Source organism: Monomorium pharaonis, chromosome 10 (assembly GCF_013373865.1).
Source record: "Monomorium pharaonis isolate MP-MQ-018 chromosome 10, ASM1337386v2, whole genome shotgun sequence".
Classification (NCBI taxonomy): Eukaryota; Metazoa; Arthropoda; class Insecta; order Hymenoptera; family Formicidae; genus Monomorium; species Monomorium pharaonis.
The window spans coordinates 18602126-18626391 of NC_050476.1; the positions used below are offsets into that span (position 1 = coordinate 18602126).

Sequence of the window (24266 nt, forward strand, 5' to 3'; positions counted from 1 at the left end):
TGTACCGTTTTGCAATTCTCGCAATAATTAGCGCAAAAAATTAATTATTAAAGATCATCGATTGAAAGAATTTTAATTTGGTACGCTGCCAATTACAAGGCAAAATACGACTGCAGCAATAATGATGACAAACGAGTCGCTGTAATATCACACAATGGTGATTGCAAGCTGAAAAATAACTTTCTTGCTGTTTCTGTGACAAAAAAAAATAAAACATTATTTCTACACTACTTTGCGATAGATAGCATGCGTTTGGTTTTTTTAGGATTAATAAGTTTATATACAATCCTTTCCTCATTTCTTGTTACGATATGTATACTGTACTAGTATATTACTTGTACCGTGTACAATAAGCTTATATACAACTTTTGTGTGAAACATGTTTGCTTGCCGAGATAATTTTGAGATATTTCAATATTTTGTTTTATATGTTCTCTCTATATTACGTATATTTCATTTACAGCACAATGTTTATAGAAACATTTTATTACGTTACCGTTAACGTGATTCAAGTAATTATAATAAAATTATAATAGAGATTTTTAATTTCATATTTGTTGAGCATGTTATGTATAATAAATGTATAATAAAATCAAACTTTTCTTTATATTATACATATATGTGTTGTCCATGGCAAATGATCTTTTTCATAATCCAACTTTAAAGTACGAAGATAGTTCCAGTTATAAAATTTGCAGCTTACTTTTTATTTAGCTGATTTTTGCGTTTTTCTATCTGTGAAATATTTTTATAGCAAACTAGAGCAAGAATTTATTTCGGTATTTGCCACTTTGTATTATTTTACAAAATAAATAAGTGTGCAATTTTGTTACAATTTTACTCTTTAGTCTTACTCAATTTTGCCACAATCAATTATAATCATGTTGCAATGCCGCATTACTTCCGCACAGTATAGTATGACATTTATTATTGAATGTATCAGCTTTAATGTTAGATTTGTTTAAGGTTGAAGAGAGATGTGTTAATATTTACTAAATTATATTGATGCACAGATTGAATTTGTCTATTATTTAATTGTCCCGTCGCTCTACTTTTGATTATTCGTAAAACATATTGTTTAAATACATGCTTTACCGAATTAGGCAAATGATAACAGAGTTTAAAGATCAATTTAATCTTAGTTTAAATTTTTGACATTTTATGTGCGTAGGAAAAATATAACGTAGGTTGTATTATTCAATACAATAAACAAATATGAAATAAAAATATCTTATTGTGTATATATGTGTGCAAAAGTTTCAGTCTTTTTAAACGCTCTGGTTTTTTTCAGCTCTATAATTTAAATTTTAAATAAATTTCCGCCTTTTTGCATTTTCAAAGACTTGTTATTAATGTTCGTAAGGCATTATTTGTTAGAATTTAATAATAAACATAATTTTGTAAAACAGTAGTACGATAAACAATAGAAAGCTACATGTTCGATACTGCATGTGGTACGAAGTTTCACAAAGAAACATCACATAAAAATCAATTTATTTTGTTCTCGATGAAAGTATTGTTGTGTCTTAATAATATTTATAAAGATTAACATGCTGTCTACAAGATAATCCAGAAATGACAATTATTCTCTCATTTTCTCCTCACGAACAGAGCAAAAAGAAATATTTTTTGAAATGCGATTCTGCGCCATTGTTATTCGATATTTCAACAGATTATTTCCGACACTGTGTGGACAGTTGTATCTTATTGCGTGCTTGCATTTGGCAATAGGACGAGCAGATATGCGCTTGTTCGGTGATTTTTAATAATTAATTTCTTTTAATTATTGCAAAAATTACAAAATGATACAGCATTTTTCAATTAATTATAAGTTTTATTTGTTCTACCTGCACACGAGCAGGTTTTGTCATTAATCACAAGATATCCTGTGTAATAAATGTAGCTTGTAACATAAGGTTACTAACAAGCTACGTTATCCGGTGAACAAAAGGGATTAATGTGAAATATAGGAAGATAATAAAATGTCAGATCTCTAGAAAAATTGAAGATTAACTTAAAGGACCACGACGAAATCCATTTATCGATAAGGAAAAGAAACCAAGTGGAACCATAATACATGATACGTGAAGCTTCGACGTTGGAAAATTTAATTTTTTTTTTTCACATACAGCTACAATAATGTTTCAATTATTAAGTTTACTAAAATCTTATTTAGCAAAATCTCATAGTTTAAAACATTATAACAATTTATTATTTATTATTTAATGCTACATTATATCTGCAATACATCTTGATAATTAAATAATATTTAATAATATTTAAAACCTATTTTTAGTAATTTTTGTCATTTATAATGTAACTTTTATTTAGTTTCAAAACTATAGCACCTATCGCAATGCAAAAAGATAATTGAATTAAATAAAATGTGCCGAATAGATTTTAATATAAGTCTTCTCTAATTATGACGTACATTTGTTTTCATGTATTTGTTACTTTTTACAGCAATAAAATGTTAAATAGCAAACAAATAAAACATCCCTTTGATTATTAATATATAAAAAAGTATGTATAAATTCTCCTTAAATAAAATATTTAATCGTGTATTAAAAATATTTATTTCTATATAAGACTACAACAAAAAAGATAAATATAAATCTCTTTCTATTTTGATGAATTATTCTCATACATTTTATAAAGTAATAAATAAATGCGGCCAATTGACACAATTATCTATTAACGACGAGGAAAATGATTATATTTAAAGACGTCTCTGAGATCACAATTGAGAGATCTGTTTTAACGTCACATCCAATAATCTTCTAATCGACATTAATAAAGCCATGTCATGGAAGTAACGATCGTTATCAATCCTTCGGTGCATCGTTCTACTGGAATCTCGAGTAATTGACGCCTTTATTAATTATTAATGACGCCATCAATGTAAACCGCACGTGAATGCACAAAGGGGAGTTGTGTCCTATGTTCGGAAACCACGACTGTGGCCCGAATTCATCAATCAGGAAATGTACATATATAGATATATATAATCCTTATTTTAATATAGAAATCAATATAGAAATCAAAATTATTCTAAATTTATATTTGAAAAAAGATAAAAAGACGTTTTATGAAAAGAAATTTTATGTATCTCTTTGATGATTTTAATAAATCTAATAATTTTGCGTATTCTCGAAAAAAAAAAACATTATTTAGTTGATATTAATAAATAATTTAATATGACTCAAATTAAATAATAAAATTTGATCCTTAAATTTTATATTGTGTATGTGTTAGAACTTATTGTTCCAATTTGGTAAATAAAACGTTTTTAATTTATAAAATTCAAGAGTAAACAGATAAAAACTTTTTATCACTTTTTTTAATCACTTTTAAATCATGTCTTGATTATTTGGAAACACTTTTGCAAAGATGGAAAGCATTTATATACATAAAAACTTTACAAAATCAATCTGTAAAGAAGTGAATAATGGAGGCCTTTTGTTTTCCAATAATATAATATAATATCGACAGAATTCCGATCGAAGAATGTCAACTAAAGACGGCTTAAAAAGTAATAAATAAAAATTACGAAAGTAAGAAGATTTTCGAGCGGACTTTTTAGCGCTCTTAACAAACCAAGCGAAAATTCGACAAGAGCGACTAAAGGACGTCAGGCGCTGTAGTCAATCGCACAATGCGAATTCAATCAGCTGCAAGGTTCCAAGATGAAAACGCGCCGCGCTGCCGATCGCGTATAATATCGTCGTTGTAGGACGCGCGATTAGAAATCTCTCGCACAAAGAATTCCGGGTATGGCGATAACGAGCGATTCGATTTGGACTTCCATTCGGAGATCCGAAAGGATTCGCCGATGGAACATTTCACGAGCGATTGTCATCGTATGTAGGTGAACGTGTATATAGGTAAGCGTACGTATAGGAAGTATTCAGAATCATTGTGCATTCTTTCATTTCTACAGATTTCCCGGTAAATTCGCAATCAAGTTTTCTGTAGCGTAGAAAACTGAGACATCGATTTCACCGAGATAAATATGCAAATTTTTTTTATAAAGTCATTTAAGTAAAAGAACATTCTCTTATTCAGAAAATGTATTTACAAAAATGCAAATATTAAAATAAAATCGTATAACGCTTTAAACAGACGTAATTTGCTTATATATAAAATTTTTATACATTTTAAATATTAAGAAAAACGTATTCTTATTATTCGATAATAATTTCCATGAATCAAGAACAAGAAATATGTAATAAATAATATAATCTTTAGAAATAAAGAAAAATAAATTTTTAATACTCTTTAGTACAAATCAAAATTACAATTATATTATATTCTTTAGATTATTGTAACATTTAGATAAAAATATAATATTGTTGTAATTTAAGATCGCCAAATTCTTTAAGGAAATACTACTTTCTTGCATTAAAGAATTTTTTAAGTTAATAAATAATGAAAAATTGCAGTATTTTTAGGTACACAAGAGAAAGTATTTAATAACCGTGTGTTTATATACCTTTTCAATAAAACAAGATACATAAATCTTTCATAAATTACATCCTACTCTGCAACTAATAAATGGCAATGGACATTGCATAATAAAAAGGGAAAGCTTAAAAAGAGTATCAATGTTTAAAAAGTGCGAAATCAAATTATTTACTGAATTGCACTCGTTCAATTCTTTGTTACCCGCGTGCATATAATTATTATCGCGCACCTGGTCTTTGTGGGAATTTTATGCCCACGGGGGCATGTTAAACGGTATTGAGGCATAATTATTATTTTATGATACCACGGGTATCATCCGATATGCGCGCGCCGCATTTTGCTCCATTGTTTGTGGAACTTTAGCACCGCGTGTGTTAAAACAAAACGGCGTCTGCGTTGAAAAGCATGCAAATCCGATCGAAATATGGTGGTTGTCCGGCAAAGTCGCCGGGTGAATTTATTCTGCGTGAACGTGTCGTCCAACAGTCAGGGAATAATAGACGGACTGTTTGCCTAGGCACAAGACCTTTAATAAAATAGAGTGCACCGATTGTTCATCGTTATTTTTTTTTTCCTCGCGCGCATTTTTAGTCAGTCCTGTTGGAGCAGCTCTTTCCCTTGTTGAACTTTTTAAACAACGGCGGAATGCACTTCAAAACAGAGGCAAAACAACGCTTTCCTTATTTCTGAGACAAATGAACGAATGTAATGAACAAGCTGCTTTAACTTTGTCATTACTTCATTTCAGTACTACTTCTTCGTTTGTCTTTACCAAACATTTTTATTTCTGTCTAGTCTTATACTTTCTACTTTATTTATACTTTCTACTTTATGTATACTCTCTCTTTATATGTGGCCATGTGCATATTTTATTTTTTATTTATTATTAAATAATCGGACCCACGAGCAAGATTAATGTTTAAAATAAATTTATTTCTACAAAAATATTAGAAGAGACAGGACGTTCTGACTTACTTAACTCTCTCTCTTTTTCATCAATCATATATAATTAACAAATCCCTGAAATCAAGCATGTATATTGAGAAAATAGTATAAATATTATATAAAAATAATGATTAAAATATAGAAATCTAAGAAAATTAACAATTAAGTTTATACACATATTTTATAAATGGTATATTAGAAATGCAGTATATTAAATGTTTAAACAGAAATCGATTTTATCATTAAAAATTACATCCTAGTCTGCCTTTAGCCTTTTCTTATTTCCGGCTTGGTAAATGTGAACTGTTTACTCCTTATTATCTTATAATACGTAAATTATTAAACTTTGTTATCTTTCACTTCATATTTATACGTATATTTTTTATTTATTTTATTGTGAAATATACAATAGCATAACTGATATAAAAAGCACTCGGCTAAATGCCTTTACGTGTCATACGTCCAGAGAGCTTAAAATACCATCGTTGTGCGACAAGGATCACGATCGGAATTCTTTGATTACAGTTCATTCCCAGCAGGGCGTACAAAAATAACGGAAACCGAAATAATCACGTCGGCAGGCTGCGAAGTCTATTAAGATCTATTAAAGATAGCATCTTATCGCTCATAATCACGGCGCCCTAGTGACGAGAGGGGCTTTATATTATTAATCAGAAATCCGTGAACACAGTCGCGATATCAATCGGCTATTGTTCGCACGCTTGCTCATTGATCGCCTACGATCATCCCGTGATTGTATGTGACACATTGTCGTCGCCTACGTCGAATGTATGGGTATGCGTTCAACAACAGTGACGAATATGCGATCGAAATGCTGATGTCTTTGATAACCCAGAATCGCCTCAATCACCGAGAAGGCAGATCATACTTCGTCAAGAAAGCGAAAGCAGCAAATAACAATAATATCTCAGATTAATGGGGAAAAAAAGAAAATTAAATAATATGATTGTCTTCTATATATTGAATGTAAATTTCTACGTTTGTCGACTGGGTACGAGAGACGCAATACACCGCGGGTGTATTGTTCTTTAATTTTACAAGTAAAAACCGTTCTCTCGTTGGCCTCGATTCATTTTAGTAATTTATTCTATTCTTTGTCCCTTCTTAATCTTAATTCGGGAAAGAGCGAAAAAAACCACGACAAAACGAGAGTTAAAGATAACCAATAATAAAGAAATCAATATTGGAGAAGTCAACTTTGAAGAGAAGAAAGTTAAAAGCGGCTAGAAGCAACTCTCCAATTTCCGGAATTGAAAATAGATTTATAACTAATTCTTTAGACTAATGAGACTTCTGTCGAAATAAAGGAAAATCATCAAAACGAATGTAAGTTTCTTAAAATTATACTCCCTTATTTCTCAGAAACTAAATAATTCTTAATTAATTAATAAGAACATAGTCTTCTTAAGTTATTAAATAAAGAAGTTAAAATCTATTTTATTTATATATATGTGTATGTATTTTATATTTATATTATTGATAATATTAAATTATTTTACATATTCTAGCGTTCTAAAATTGTTTTATTTATATTTTCCTTTTTCTTATTTTTCTAATAATATTATTTTAAATGTTATGAAATCTGGGTACAAACTGATACACCTGTCAATAAGACTATAAGAGACTGAAAACCATATAGAATAAAATAAAAGGCACAGCATTGAGATTCAAGTTTAAATATAAAATATGTACAATACTTAAACTTTACATCAAGTGTTTACATATTTAAATAAAATGCATAGATATTTGAAAAAATATAAATCAAGTTGTGAAATTAACTGTTTGTAATGTACAAAACTTTTTCATAAGAATCAAGAATAAAAAGATTTAAATATATTAAATCAATAAGAAAGTTATGTTCAAATTTTCTACAAATACTCAATCGTAATAATACATTAATCTATAAAATTTTTTAACTTTTCGTAATATTTTAAGATGTAATACATGCACCTTTAATTCCACTTGGAACTAACTAGACGAGACGTAACATAATTATAGTTATCTTCAATTTAAAGTTTAGTTGCTAAAAATCCTTGAGTCACACACGTAATCGCTTGTACTTTAGCTAACACAATCGGCGAGACAAACGCACAGCGGTACGATAAAAATAATTGTGATGCTATATAGAATCGGAATCGAACGGCGTGTCTATGTTACACGTGGATTTGCACATTGCATCGCCATGCAGTATTCTAAAAGCTCACACAAGCGACTACGTCCACGGTGTATCGACCATCGATGCAAAAGCTTGTCGTCGACTTCACCCGCCACTTGAGGGGGTTCCCACGATGTTGACAAGTTCTACGTTTCGAACAATATACTTGCCGGCTCGACATGCATGTTTCCCACCCGTGTATGTTAAACCGAGGCCATGTCAGCCCGACGTACATGATCCCCGCGGAATAGCAAAGATTACCGGCTATCGGAGGGCTGACTCTTCGGCTTTAGCTCCGCGATACCGCGGTGGTATCCGATCGACAATCGTGGGAAACATCCATGTACAAGCGCGCGCACAATATAGCCGCTTTCCGTGATTTCGCGAAAGTTTCAAGACGTCCGCGCGCATTAATATTGCGAGAGCAACTACGTACGGCATTAAACAACCTCGAAGTTAAATTAAAGAATTAAAGTCGCGTTAAGATGAGATAAGATCCACTTAAACCTAAACGACTGAATTTAGATTTTATCATTTAATTACAACCCCCTTCAGTCTGCGAAAGTTTAGTTTTCTTTTTTTTTTCACTTTTAAACGCCTTTTTTAAACGAGTTCTAAGAATATATCAGAGATCGTATTATATGGCAAAACGACTCGAAACTATTTCAAGAATCTGTGACTAAACTTGAGGGAGGTTTCAATGGATACCTATGACGCACGTAACAGGCGTGCACGTGCACGTGCATAGTGGATTAATAGTGTAGTAGTTATTGAATAACGCAGATCTTATGTCTATATTAACCGGCATGTCCCTCAAGCTGGCCTGTCTATAATGATCCTCCACAAATCTCTTAGGAGACTATTGGGTCTATTCTGGGGACTAATTTAATAACGACTGTTATTAATCCATTACCGTATATAAGAATTTATTTTGTACACGGAAAGAAGGCAATTTTGCCGCAGCATAAAAATTTTACGTGATACAGATTAGAAAATAATTTTATGTTTTACCATCAAAATGTATTATGTAAGACGCTCAAGCGTGATATTGCTGCAGAAAGTTTCAACGTTCTAGCAACCAGTTTTAACGTCCGATATAACGTTCAATTTTTTTAATGGCTCAACATAATTATTTTTAGATCTATTTGTCGGCAAAATCGTTCCTTCCCCCGTACACCAGCATATCGGCAAATTTAATAAAACGTTAAATTATCTTATTATGACAACATCGCAAGAACAATATAAATTGTATAACGTAATTAATGGAACTATTTCGGGAGTAAAGTTGAACTGAGGAAAATTGCATTTCAATTATTATTATTATATAGCAGCTCGCATTTTATCTAGTTCTTTCTAATGCTTAATTTATATCTGCAGAAGTATTTATTATACAAATAAAAGAAATAATGATGTAATTCAATGATCCAATATATTTGCAATTTAATTTCTCTTTGAGTTATTTTTATGATAGCCTTGTCAAGCCCTCACGTTAGCTCTTTTATTATGTCTACTTACTTTTTTTTTTTTATTGTTTCTAAACCAATAAAACGTTCCTTAAACGACTCCATAAATACGGGCAAACAAATCCCCATAATGTTAACTTATATCTTTCAGGAGAGGCTCTTGCTCAGCGTATTACCGAGGCACGTCGCTATGGAGATGAAAGCCGACATAGCCGGGAAGCCGAAGGACACGATGTTTCACAAAATTTATATTCAAAGACACGAGAACGTCAGGTACGCTGTTCCGGATGTGGTCCGCGAACGAATAGAGCAGCTCCGTTTAATACGCGCAGCTTAAAAAGGAGAACCGAAGTATCATTTCGATAATGCCACTTTGATATTTTGCAAGCGAGACCCAGTTCCGCTTTGTTACCAGAGCTCAAAGAAATTTACATAACTACTTTATACATTATGTCCTCTAATACGTGCTCGCTACTTACACTGAAATTCACAGCAGGTTAAACTTTGTAATCCCTCCCGGCGACACAAAGTTTTTTCCCCCTATCGCAAAACCTTTTCCTTTTTTTTTTTTTTTCGTAAAGCACCTTTCTGAAATTTATAAATCTCCCGTGCCGCGTTTTGATCGGACGTAGTTAATTATGAATTGTAAGTCGGAGTATTTTACGTATTTTAGAAAATAATTGACATGGATATTGTGACATCATGTCATTGAGATTGTTACAAATATTTACACCGTTGCGAGCACATTATGCGTAGGCGGGCGTGTACGAGATGATGTGCACGATCATCCCATAATGCACTCACGCCAGATGCTTCGAAACTTGACGATTTATCACGGTACCGTGCACTCCGCACACGATAGTCACGCGCGGCTGCATAGAGAGAATTCTAGATTGGTTTTAAGTGGATTTCAGATGTTACATCCAATCTCCCCAGTATCAGACGTCTCACCGAGCACCCAGGTCAATCTAACTTAATCGGCGAATTCGCGAAGAGCAAATGTCACGTTCATTTAACTTCCTCCGTGAGTTTCCGCGAACTTGCCGCAATTTTTCATTCCCGGTTTTCCCATTTCGAAAATGTTTACCTCGACGCTTCCCCGCGACCCGTTTGACGCCCGCTGAAGTAATTACAGAATTCGCTTGAGAAAAATGCGACAATTATTTTGTAAATCAATTTAACTGACACCCTCTTTATGCTTATTTCAAATATTTCAGCATTTTGTTCGCCGATATCTGTGGATTTACCTCGCTCTCCGACCAATGCACTGCCGAAGAACTCGTCAGATTGCTCAACGAACTTTTTGCACGGTAAGAAACATTGTAATAAAACAAAAGGATTATTGTTAATTAGTGTTAATTTTAAATCTGCAAAAATTGTACAGTAGAATCAATTTGTATTAGGATCGATAAATAATCAAATTGTCAGCGCCATTGTCTTTAATAATATAATAAGAAAATATTATACTATAGAGTTTTCTGCATCTTTCTTAATACATTATGCTTATTTCGATAAATTAGCTTTTGTTCTCTAGTCGCACATTTCTCAGAAAAAAAATCTTAATTAGAAATTTCATTCACTGTTTTTATTTGTGGCTGGCTGGTTTAAGAATTGACCTCAATAATATGAAACATTTCTTAATTCACGGGAAACCTATATTTACAAAGTGATATTCTATAAACGTTTGTAAATAACAATTTTTACGTCTGTATTTACTGCGATTGCAAGATCAATATTTCCAAAAATAAAATACCATTGTTGTAACTTTGGGAATTGACCACTAAGAGTCAGTAAAATGCAATTTTAATGCGGTCAATAAATCTCGAGAAACTCGCCGAGTTATTCACAATCGTGCATTGTGAAATCCCTATTTTTATTTTCTATTCAGAAAACGTTTATAAGAAGCGTAGCGGATTACTGCGACGTATATTTCCACTCAACTCAATCGAAATATCAATTTCTTCCCGTTTCCTTCTCCCGATGCAATTCTCCTGCCTCTGATCCCTTAAGTCATGTAAATATTCTTATTCCACAAAAGTTTTTTTGTATATCAGAGAACACAAGTCCCATTTGAAATCTCGCGGACAGATCTCGCGTTTTGTCAAAAATCAGTTTGACGTCGAAATACGTTTACGTTTCACAAATCACGTACGCGTTATTTTTAAATCAAATCAATCATTTTTTATTACTTTAATTTGCAGGGGATAAATCTGACGATTTTTTAAGACGCGGGAAAACCAAAATAATATTCTAAGAATGTATTGATCTTTAAGGGGTCTATATTTATTAAATTTTTGCCCTTTATCTCTGACGAATATGATGTCAATCTGCTCTGCGTTTATATTGGAAGTTTTTCGGCACCTTTCACTCTTAAAGCTTCCCTCGATCATATTCCTTACATCCTACGAGGCCCTTGAAAAGTCTCGATAGCTATGGATTTTGTGTCCCTAGTGACTTTTTTAGGTCAACAGGGTATACTTATCCTACTACCAAGAGGGATTTGCTAAGAGGTCATAAAGGCCGGTTTCGCTCCTTGCGATGATGCCCGCTTTCATCGTATCGGTGCACAGCCCCAGATCACTTTCCGGAATTCTGCGAATGCAACGCTTTTCATCCCCACGAGAGAAGAGAGAAATCCCCCTTGAAAAAGAACGCCCGGGTCGGAAAGTGTTATAGGGAACGTGAAAGATCAAAGGGTAAATAACGTTGAATCTCCACGAAGAATGAGTAAGATAATATCCGACCCGGATATTTCCGGCATCGTTAAAAGATTATGTCGCATCCCTGAACGGGGCAAATCGAATTAGCGGGCTGATATCATCGGGCCTTCTTTATGAATAAACGTATTCGCTAGATATACGCTTTTCGTCCTTCCATATTGCATTGGATAGACGTTGCCCATTTCAATATTAATATGGAAACTTTATTATCTCTCAGACTTAGTGATAATGCGTTAATAATTGAGTGATTTAATTAACATTCGTGCTGGTTGTACGCAATTCCATCGGCACTGTTATTTCCTACGTATCATACTAAACTAGATTAACGTAACACGCGCTACGCTGCGCGTTATGTGGATTTGGTGCACGCGTGAAATATTAATATCGCCCTTCTGGCGCCCCCTGAAATTAATTTCATATAATATGCACCACGCGCGGAACGCGACGTTGCTGAATATCTAATCTGAATAAACCGATTATCCCTTGGTTTATGAGCGCCCTTACTTTTGTTGACGCATCATCCCTCTGTCATTTCGAATTAATTTAATGCGGTACCATATTTACCCTATGTAATTCTACTAAATGTGTTCATATTATAAAAAAGAGATACTAATAACAACATTACAAGATTACTGGAGACATTTGAGCAGTTAATCAATTAATTTACTTGTTAACTAAAACAATCAACTAACAAATTCAAAATATATGTAATTATAATTAATGTATCAACTAATCGAATTAACTAATGTAATCTAATTGAATTAATTATTAAACGTGTATAAATAATTAATCAAGTTTCTGCTTAATTAAAATAATTTATTAAAAGTTAATAATAAATAAAATTATAATTATAATTTAACCAATTATTAAAATAAATCAAATACCTTTAATTAAGAAAAATAATAATTAATCGTTAATCATTAATTTTTTAAACGTATTTTATATTTAAAAAATTGATTATTATTAACAACACTTATAACTTTTATTGCCACCAGTGAAAACAAGAGTATATTAAAAGTCGATTGAACTTCAATTTTTTATCGATAGAAATTACATTCAACAAACTTTTGATTAATTGATTAAGAATTTTGTACCATACGCTTGAAAAAGACTAGAATTTTTAAAACATGTTAAATAAATATAAATTCTATCAATAAGAAATTGCCAGTTTAATTGTGATTTTTAGGTTTAATATTTTTTTCTTTAATTATTATTATTACTTACAATTACTTATTTTTTTATTAATTGTATTAATTAGAATTTTAATTAATTAACCCCTAAAATTTATTTCAAGATAATTAAAAAATTGTAATCGTTTATTATAATCAAAAACCAAATTTTTAGTTGTAAATATTACTCGATAAATTGTTAAAATTTTGCTCAACACTTCAAGCTGGAGATTCAATTAAAGATTTAATTTCGAAACCTGACAACAACATACGGTAAAGGTAAAAAATTGCATTGCACGCACTGTCAGAAAAATTGCAGAAGTTGCACAAAGTTGCGGAATTACGTGTGGGGAAAGTAGCTGGTACTTCTTTACACATTGTTATGAAACTGATTTTCGCGAAAGTTGGATTTGACCGCAGCAAAGATCTGGGTAATATTTCCTCGGGGAAGGTGTTTCCTTTTTTTCTGAGCTTTTCCCTAAAGTAGAGTTCACGGACAGGCTCAGGTTTTCTACAATATAATATTGCATTGTCGTTGAACTCTTCTGAAATATCTCGCAGGTTTGACAAGCTAGCCGCTGAGCACCACTGCCTCAGGATAAAGCTCCTCGGAGACTGTTATTACTGCGTTTCCGGACTTCCGGAGCCAAGGCCCGATCACGCTCACTGTTGCGTAGAAATGGGACTGGACATGATCGACGCAATAACGTAAGTCCGCGCGCTTCTAATGTCGCAAATAACGTTTGGCAAGGCTTTTACCGTATATTATTCTTTTATCGTCAAAGAGAAGCGGCACGCCGCTGTATCGTATGTGTACGCTACTTTTAAGACCAATATATATGATAAGACATAAGCCGAAGTACAATAAGATGGCTGCGTCACGATTCAGAACGTACCCTCCGTTTAAAATCATGAAATAACAAAATAAATCTATCACGTGTTCCATCAGCAACATCAAAGCTCCACATAATAGTCCTTACCCCCGGCTCGCTTGGCAGCGAACAAAGAGGAAGCACAAAATAAAAATAGCTAAGGATAAAATTTCAAAGCTACTGAAAAAGAGAGAGAGAGAGAGAGAAAGGGATGGAAGAGACACAAGCTAAACAGATCAAAGTAACGTCTGAGCAATAAGGATGTTTTCGCTCGAGTTCACGAAACGACTGCAGAACTTCCGGCGAAACTATATCCCGTGCGCCACATATCCCGCGTTTGGTTCGTTTCGTGTTTTCATAAAACGCGTTCCATCGTCAAAGGGAAGATTTCCTCGGAGAGAGAGAGAGCGCGCGGTTGTACGTGCTCGCGAGGTCGATTCGCGTCGCCGATGAAAGGCCACACCGGTGTCCACAGGTCACTGCATGCAGATAAATTCACCACGAGAGCGCGTGCGTTTAAAATTTCAGCTTCGTAATCCCTCGCGTAACTTAATCCCTCGTAAGTTTTCCTCTCCCGCAAACTTCTGGCGCAATCGCGACCAGTCCGCGTTACCCGCAAGCGAAACTCGATGTTAAAGTATTCATGGGACGAGATAAACGTATACGCGCCAGAAATCAGAGAGGAATTGGAGAACGGGGGCTGGCTCGACCGGCCGGGAAAAAGTCTACGTGTTTATACGCGTAAATGTTTCACCGTCATGTTTCAAATGAAAATACCCGAGAATACTTTTCCGATAGTTCGAGGATTCGCGTGTGCCAAGGTAAAAGCGCGCCGATACACTTAAACTCCGCGGGAGCGCGGAAAGAAGGGTTTGGCCCCTGTCTGCTGTCGCAAACCCCGAACGACGGGCATCCGTCTAATCTTCACGCCTGTACAATGACAAGGGAGGTATCAATAAATACGCGCGTTTGTATTATCCGTAGATTGGTTCGCGAGGTAATGGCCGTGAACGTGAATATGAGAGTCGGGATCCACACGGGCCGGGTCCACTGCGGGGTGCTCGGTCTGCGAAAATGGCAGTTTGATGTTTGGAGCAACGACGTGACCCTAGCCAATTACATGGAGAGCGGCGGTATACCCGGGTGAGTACAAGCAATTTTGCTTCGGGTTTGTCAGGCCCTCGACCGACTTGCCTTCGCCAAGCTAATTTTGATTGGCGGCGATAAATTACGGCCGATAAAACCCTCCGCGTAACTTCCGCGCGCTTTAATTGCTTCGACCCGCGCAGAAAACTTTTCGGTCCTCTTCTGCGTGAGTGATTTCATAACTGGGAGGAAAAAAAGTCCCCCCACCTAAATATGTTTACCCCCGTTGGGAAGTTTCGCATTCCTTCGGGGTGTCAAAGTTTCAAGAAAAATTTTGCAAAAAGAAAATCTTACGCAACGTTTTGAAATGCGGATATCTTCGATATGTTTTCTAAAAATCTAAAAGAGAAACATCTTATGCAATAAATATTCTAAAAATATTTTTGAAAATGCCAAAAATGTCTAATCAGAAGTTCTACAAAATTATTTGTAATAAAAATGTTAAAGAATTTTTAGATAACTTCTAAATATCTTTTAAAAGTATTAAGATACTTTAGATAGCCACAAGATCTTGATGTCTTGTAGAATAGCATATCGTAAAAAAACCTTTTTTATTAATTTTTTTTTTTCTAATATCAAATCGTTACATTAATAAAGCTAATATTAAATGAAAGATATGATGTTTCGCAGACGTGTGCACATCACGAAAGAGACTTTAGATTGCTTGGGCGGGTATTACGAAGTTGAGGAAGGCCGCGGGGGCGAGAGGAATGCGTACTTAAAGGACCATAACATCAGAACCTACTTGATTGTCCCGGGAGACACATTTAAGGGCAACATAACTAGTTCCGGGATGCGAAAAACCTTTCCGGCGAATGGTAACGTGTCCAAAGAGATGAGGGTTATGGGTCACGGTTCGCAACACGGAAAACAAACTAAGTAAGAGCTTTTCTATTATTGCTGCTTAATCTCTTAATCCTTGACATTAAAACGTTACGATATTACAATCTCGTTTAAATAATTCCCTAAAATTGCCAACAATTACGGAACAGCCGAATGTTACCCGACCTCGTGGCAACAGAAAACAATTTGTAACTATTTCATTGTAACTCTTGCGTTCTTCTTTTATTTTTCGCCCGAGCAGTAAAATAAATTAATCGTATCTTGAAAGTAAGCAATGAGTAAAATAAAAATTGTATTTACATCGTAATAATAAATATATCAAAGTAATAAAATTGATATAAAATGTTATCATTGAATAATTCAGATCAAAGATAAATGTTATCGTAAGCTCCATATTGGTAATTTATACTCGAATAATACCTGCTGCATGCCTTTCAGATTAGGCTTCGGTGAAACCATCGAGGGCGAAAAAGATCCCGAGGACGAAGTGAACGAGTACCTAATGAGAGCGATCGATGCCAGAAGCATAGATCGATTAAGAGCGGAGCATTGTACGCCGTTTATATTGACGTTCCGAAGACCGGATGTCGAAGAGAAGGTAGCAAATTACGTTACTGATATACTTGGTCAAAATAAATTATCGCGGTAAATTAAGTTTGTTAATTAGAACATTTGCAGTTTTCATTTTATTTCATATATATTTCTCCTAACAATTTTCTGACGTTTGATAAAATAAATTTTAATATACGAAACTTTTTCTCATTGATTGATGCGATAGAGTTTATAAAATTATTCTCGAGCTTGTGCAATAAAAACTCTATTTGCAGAATCCTTTAACATGGTTATTTCACAATAATTTTTCATCATCCAATAATTTTTCTCGGATTTTAGGAATTCAATAAATTTAATAAAGGTAACATATTATAGAAGAAATACGAGCTGTAATTACGTACTGAACTGTCCATCTGCAATTGAACGCGACCAATCGACGCGGCAATTCACGTTAATAGAAGATCGTTTAAATTTAATTTCGGTTAATTCGCTAATCGTGTATTTGGATTATTCGAATTCCGCGTCGATTGAATCGTGTGCGCGTTGTAATCGATTTATCGGAAACGAAATTCCGCATTTTCTCGTCGAGAAGAAAGTCCGCGTCGAAATTGCCCACCGGTAACCGATGATTAAAAGCGCGCCCGTTAGCAGTAAACAGCTCGTAAACGGAAGCAATGCGCGATATTGCAATTGTTTTAATAACCTGTTGCAGTACTCGCGCGAGAGGGACAGGATGCTCTCGGCTTATTTTGTGTGCTCCGGTTTCGTCTACATGGTCGTTGTGGTCGCAATAGCCATCACCCTTGCCGGGTAAATACACGTTCCAATAAATCCTACCTTCTATATCTAGCGGCAGCAGGGTATCTTTCTTTTACTACGCTCTCAAGAGAGAGCGAGCCCGGTGTGTGTAAAGTCTACTCGTACCTTACCATCGTCGAATTGTCCTTCGTTCCAATATTTATGGACACTTCTGCGGAAATCGTTCGATAAGTTAACGTAAAACGATATAAATCCGATGATTTTTTTGAAAAATTTCTCGCGAAAAAAAGCTCGTAAAAAGATTACATTTAAAAAAAAGTATCTTTCTTGTTCTCCTGCAGGAGCGTATACTTCTACGTCTGCACGGCGATAAGCATACTGGTGATAGCCCTGGTCAATGGTATTTTACTGGCGGAGAAGAACGAGGTGAGAACCCACAGGTGCCCTTGCCCTTCGAGAAATTTTATAATGGCAGTATTTCTTTGGTTAGCGATTATATTAATCGTTTGATTAATTACTAGGTGAGAATTTTTCACTTAGAGTGGTGTTAATGTAATTCTTTCCATTCATAATTTTTTTTGCAATGTACATTATATACATATTTTATTTGTGAGTAATTTTGTTCTTTTTTTATTTAAAACTATTTAAAATAGCTAGAGAAATGTTTATATTATAAAAGAACTATTTTAGCAATTTTAAACAAATCTTGTGATATTTTTTTTAACTGCGACACTAGAAACAAGATTTATTATTAATAGTCTATTTAATAGTTGAATATTTGTTAGTAGAAAAGTAAAAATGTATTTCTTTTAGCTCCACTCGATCTTCATATCTTTTTTCCCGTATATCCCATTATCATTTGGATAAAAAAAAATTCATTTTACTTTGAGACACCAATTGCGGTCTAATAATTAAAATCATTGTTACAAAGATTTTAAACAAAAAAAATCCGTAAAGGTTTCTTGAAGCTTAATGAGTTACAACAATATTTTATAATATTGTATTTAATCATTAAAATTTATTTATTCTACTTAAAAGTAATGTTAATTTAGTTATTCTATCATCTTGCAACCCATAAAAAGTGTAAAAAATATTTATACACGCATATATATTTTTTTAATGTTAGTATTAAAAAATTTAGAAAATTAGAAAAATAGGAACAATTAGCACTCTTAGGTTACTCGTAAAAGCATTGTTGTTAAGTGCTTTTACGTGGAATAAGTTTTTAATCGCTAACGAAGTGAGTACTACCAGTGCAAAATTTCTCCGAGGATAGAGAAATTTATATTCTCCCGAGATCTGAATGCACGTATGCATTTCCACGCTTTCCCCCGGGGGAATCACAGAACTGCACACACTCGCAGTGACAATTATTTCCCTTCTCGCGGCTGTCTTGTATAAAAAATGTACGTCCATCCGTACGGACGCGACTTTTAAATCGCACGATACGTCACGTACGTCATCGGGTCGATGACAAAACTCTTTGGAAAAGTGCCACTTTCTTTTTGACCCTGACCAAGTGGCAAGCTTCCAGGCCACTGCCGAAACCAACGATCTCGGTCGCAGCACGCCCATTAATCTCCCGATGATCCCGGGGGGGGGGGGATCGCATGCCCTTTATTTATCCAATTTCATTAGTCGAGAGGGAAGGGGGTAATCGTGCGCGGGATTTCGCAGGGAGTGCCAGCGTGGGTGAGGGGCATGGCGCTGCAGATCTTCGAGAATCGCATCATCGCGCAAAGTATCGCGTCCATCGTCGTGTTTCTGACGTTCATCACGGTACTATCGCCACTGGTGAGTAATCGAAGCTTTTAATGCGGCTATCATTTACGTTTTTATGTCACAGTCTGCTATTTAAACACTTCTCGTGCATCACGACGGCGGTGATCCCTTCACGTTTCGCGAGTAAAACCGTAATTCCGTAATATATGAGAGAGAAATTTATTTTATCTTTTTTTTTTTTTATTGTTTCAAAAGCACGAAAATTCAAAACTTCAGAAATATTCAGGCGGAGTAGTGCTCAGCGATTGAAGCAAACTCAATGATTCAAGAATTTTAACATTCGGAAAACCGAGAAATGTAAAATCCATTAGAGCCGTACGAGACATTAATCACGCGTAATACTGAAATAAGTAATTTATTTGTAACCCCAATTTCCGACATTTGATTTCTATTTTCTCTTTCTCTCTCTCTCTCTCTCTCGTTTTTCAATCCCATAACTGTTGCCGCCGTTTACTTTGGAAAACTCATTATGTCAAAATCGTATAGCGCAACATAAATTAGAGCCTGCCATGCTAAAACTTTCGGCGATAAATTGGACGCGAATACGTCGATACTGCGATTGATCATAAACGACGTGGAATAATAGTTGTCGCAAACGTTCGCGATTGAATTACACACGAACGGAAAGAATGTCGATCGAACGATGGATTGTGCACGTACTGCTTGCGAACGTTTTGCATTCTTGCAGAAATTGATGAATAATAGTCAATCCTTGTCATTTTTTTCCTCTCGTTGCAGATAACGTTGACCGGAAGTGAGGCTTGCAAGAATAACACATTGTCTTCCGAGCAATGGGTGGATGAGAATATCAGTGTAATGAAAATGCCAGAGAATATCGATGCCGTCGGTATCTGTGATTATATTCTTTTCTGCGACGTAAGTTGAATATTATAAATGACAATGACGTTGAATAGAAGGACATTAATTATTAAATGACCCTTTACTCGAGCAAAATCGGGTCTTTGCCCAAAAAACATGCGGATAATACGATAAGATGGAGATACTTCAAAAAAGGGATTACAACAATCTCCTAAATGACGGAAAAAACTGCGTCAGTTCAGCAAATGCATAATAATCTTTTAATAAGATATTGCTATAATTTAATGAAAAAATAATGTTAAATTTTGAACAGTCAAAATAATTAAATTTCAGAAATCATTAGAAAAAAGAACCAATACTGACATAGGTCTACAGCGACGCACTTTTATTTTCCCAAAATCAAACATTTTATTTTTTTATACTGATAAAAATATGATTTATTTAAATAATTATAAAAGAAAAACCTATAATTTATATATCTGTAACTTGTTTCTATATAAATGCAGCTAAAACAAATTTTTCAAATACATAAATAATATTCTTACGATTTTTGTGCAAATTGCGTAGTTTAAACAATACTGACTATTATTGATAAGATTATTTTTACATATTTGTAGCGTTTTAAAAATTGTTTTACTTCTGTTTTCTTTTTTTAATTTTTTTTATAATATGCTTTTAAACATAAAATTGGAGTGCAGCATAAATTAGCCTGTTGATAGGATTATAAACAGTAAAAACTAGAATAAAAAGCATTGTCTACTAAATTAACTTAATCTAATCTATATTGTCGCGCTACATGTTGTGTAGAATTAAATAAGATATTTGTATAAATTGACAAAAAATGTTTTATGTAAAGTGTTTTATAAGAAGCTTCTCCTCTAAAATCTATTATATAAAAATTTTTTTTTAAATAGCATACTGTCTATGTCGGTTTTGAGACTCATTTTTGCTTATTTTACAAAAAACTAAATTTTCTCAAAACTGTAAATAACATTATAAAAACTATATTTATGTACTGAAAAAACTTTCTGTATTTGTATTTATGTTTCTAAAGTTTTATTTTTAGCTTTTGTTTAAGAAATATATGATTCAAAAACAAAGTGGCAGGTTGAAATTACTTGTAATGCCGTTATCTAACAGTTACCATTATCTTTTTTATAAAAATTATTATTAATGTCTTTACATTTTTATTGTAATAAATTTTTGTTACTTTTATTATTACTTTAATTTCTTATAACCAATAATAAAAAAAGTAATGAATTCTTACTTTTTAAGTAACAGTAACAGTAACGCGTTATTTTTATATATATACTACCGTATTTTTATAAACTTTTAATCCTGCAAAGTGATATATTGATACCAACGATTTTTCTTAAATAAGAACAGCCTACGTCGCTTTCCCACAATTTCGTAATAGAAAATTTTTCGCACGGATAATTGTGGAAAACGGTTTTCATGAAACTATAAGGAATTCGCCGAGTGATATTTCACAACTATCGCTGCTTGCAGTTGTTCCCAGTTCTAGTGATGCTGGTGATGGTAACCTGCGCGGTGTACCAAATCCTAACGTCGGTTTTTAAAGTAGCCGTACTGAGCATCGTTGTGGCTTGTTATCTCGGGGTCAGCATTTACCAGGCGCTAAACGAGGACGACGTCGACCCCACTGGAAGATGGTTGGCGGGGGTTTTAGTGGTTTTCTTCATGGCCTGCCTAGTGGCACACTCCCAGCACACAGAGGCGACCTACAGGTTCGAACATTCGAACATGCTTACACTTTAACTTTCTGCCTTCCCCCGAAGCTTACGCAACTCGTCAGTCCGTAGATATATATATATATATATACACATCCCGAACTTGCATGTTACAAATCTTTGAAACCCTCGTGGAATTTCCCGCGAGAGTCTTCGACTCGTAGCGAACAACGTCGCGGATCGACAATCTCGCGAACTGATTCCTGCGGAATAATATCATAGTCGAGATAGAAGCCGCGTATATAGAGAGACGCGAGTAAATTTATATACCTGATATCTCGTGAATATATTGACACTTGGGAATTTAATTAAAGCAAGTATATCGCTAGAAAGATACGTATTGTCACGTGTATATTATAAGAAAATCTGCCAGTTTATAATTGTATATCTCATAAAAAATCCGCGGCATAATATATGCATGTGTTAAAAAAAATTCTAGAATCCCAGATGTCAATATACTTCATAAAGCACCCCAAAAGCGTGATGCAATTTTGCCGAGATATTTTCCGTGGCAGATATAGGCGAAGAAATATTGACGTGCACTGTGTACCAATACAGATTGGATTTCCTGTGGAAGTTGCAAGCGACCGAGGAGAAAGAGGAAATGGAGCACTTGAAGGCCTACAACCAGAAACTGCTCGCGAACATACTTCCGGAACACGTAGCTGCCCATTTCCTGTCTACTGTCAATTCAGATGTAAGTTTTATTTAACAAAATTTTTTTTTAATCTTTTTTTTTATTTATAATTTCTAAAAGTACATAAAAATATAAAATATAATAAATATTACTGTCACACATTCTATTTCTGTATCAGATAAAACAAGATGACATTTTTTCAACAGCTTATCACAAAAAAAACGTTTTTTCTGATTTAACAAATTCTCTTAAGTCCAGAAATTTATGCATTAAAGAAATTTAAGCAAACTAATGTTTAAATTAAAAAATGCAATTATTTGATTTTTATATAATATGTATCGTAAAATAAATACATTTTTAAAATAATTAAATTTTTTTTTCTATGTAAACACCCAAGAGAAAATTGATATAATATTATTATATATAAATATAAATAATTAGATATGAAAAGACGTAATGACATATATAATTTTATGTAATTTTATATAATAATATCGGAATTTTGGCGCAATGTGATCTTATTTTTTAGTATTCATATTTGTCCAGATCTGTTTCCATATACATATATAGTTAAATGTAGCTGAATATGATTACATAAAGATAAAAATCATATTATTTCCTCATTTAAATATTATTATATTATTATAAACGTATATTAACATATATTATCAAATCAGACAAAATATATTACCGGATCTTTATCACGCCATTTTTCGGATCTAGTTATATATGGCCAATTATATAATCATATATAATTGCATAAGTCTATTTTTTCTCGGGCAATTTTATTATTTTAATAAAAGTATTGTATTGCTTTATTTTAACTATGTTGCATTAAAGTTTATTATTTTAGTAATAAAACTATTGTACTATTTTACTTATAATTAACATTATGTGATATTAAAACTTTTCCTTTAGCTGCTGAATAAAATTCAAAATATTAAGACAATAAGGGGATTTTCAATAATAATATTGCAATAATATTTAATAACAATAAATAGCGATGCGTGTGGGAGCAATGAGGAGTAGAGGCGAAATTGTAGGTGACTGAAGCTCGCACGCGTGTACTGAATTTTGCTTATGAATTATTAAACACCCCCGCAAGCTACTTCGCGATAGTGAGCCACATAAGTGGAGACTTGACATGGCGATTGCAGGAAAGTTGTTAATGTAATCAAAGACATTGTTATTTTACCGAAAAGTATTGTTCCAAACAATCGTGTTTTTTCAATACATCAAATGTAGTTTAATGTACACGCAACAAAAAAAAACTAAAAAAATTACATTCAACAAAATAATGTTTCGTTTAAAGTTACATTGTTTTTGTGAAATAAATGTAAGTCAAATAAATAGAAATGCTGAATATAAAGAAACGTTTTTCCTCTGTGCATGTTTGCTCTAATTTTATTGATCGATTATTTGTACTACGCATATGTAACAAGTGCTCGAAGTACATACATACAGTAAACATAAAATCCAGGATATTTATAATGCATTGTGACATTTTCTAATGAGGTTACGCAATTATAGACGAAACAGCAATTTACGTTTTAACTGAAGGACAGATGCATATAGAACGAAGTCCCATTGTATATTTAAAATTCATCTTAATAAAGTTTTATCTTAATTGAGTTTTAACTAGAAACTTCGCGACGGCGACTTTTCATAAAAGCAACATTTATTTCTTTGTTTTTCGATTCTCCTTCTGATTAAATCGCAAGTATATTAATCGTTAATTCTGATCAATTTTATACGACAATTCTGAGTTTTCACATAAAGACCACTTAAGCAATATCGCTCATTTATGTTTCAATGTAGGATTACTGTCTGGAGTTTCACAATTTCACGCCAGCTGTATACATAAATTAAGTACCTCTGACAACCGACGTGTTAAATCGTTCATCTCCAGACTGAATTTCCGCCAGTATTTATCTATTTGCCTAATTTATCTTGTCCTGCCCAGAAGCGGCTCTAAATTTCATATACCAAGTTAAGCACCAGGTTATAGTTTTCAATGCCGCTCGCTACTTGAAATTCCGTGTGTCTTATTTCCTTTCAAAAGCCAAATCAATTACAATAAATAGTGAAAAACTTTTATACAGAAAGTTAAAATAATCAACATGATAATTATTCGAAAATTAATACAACTGTTTATTGTTAACAAAACT

The 24266-nt window shown here is 33.4% G+C and overlaps 1 protein-coding gene across 2 annotated transcripts in view; it reads left to right on the plus strand.

Annotated features, from left to right (window-relative positions):
* LOC105838640 (adenylate cyclase type 6) overlaps window positions 1-24266 on the plus strand; it is a 163567-nt gene that overhangs the window by 131859 nt on the left and 7442 nt on the right. For both annotated transcript variants that reach the window (XM_036293405.1, XM_036293406.1), the window contains 12 exons: window positions 9200-9321; window positions 10266-10358; window positions 13499-13645; window positions 14794-14952; window positions 15586-15834; window positions 16237-16396; window positions 17063-17160; window positions 17451-17535; window positions 18787-18903; window positions 19630-19767; window positions 21220-21458; window positions 22020-22158. In XM_036293405.1, the coding sequence (XP_036149298.1) occupies window positions 9200-9321; window positions 10266-10358; window positions 13499-13645; window positions 14794-14952; window positions 15586-15834; window positions 16237-16396; window positions 17063-17160; window positions 17451-17535; window positions 18787-18903; window positions 19630-19767; window positions 21220-21458; window positions 22020-22158 (1746 nt within the window). The remainder of the gene's footprint in view (window positions 1-9199; window positions 9322-10265; window positions 10359-13498; window positions 13646-14793; window positions 14953-15585; window positions 15835-16236; window positions 16397-17062; window positions 17161-17450; window positions 17536-18786; window positions 18904-19629; window positions 19768-21219; window positions 21459-22019; window positions 22159-24266) is intronic.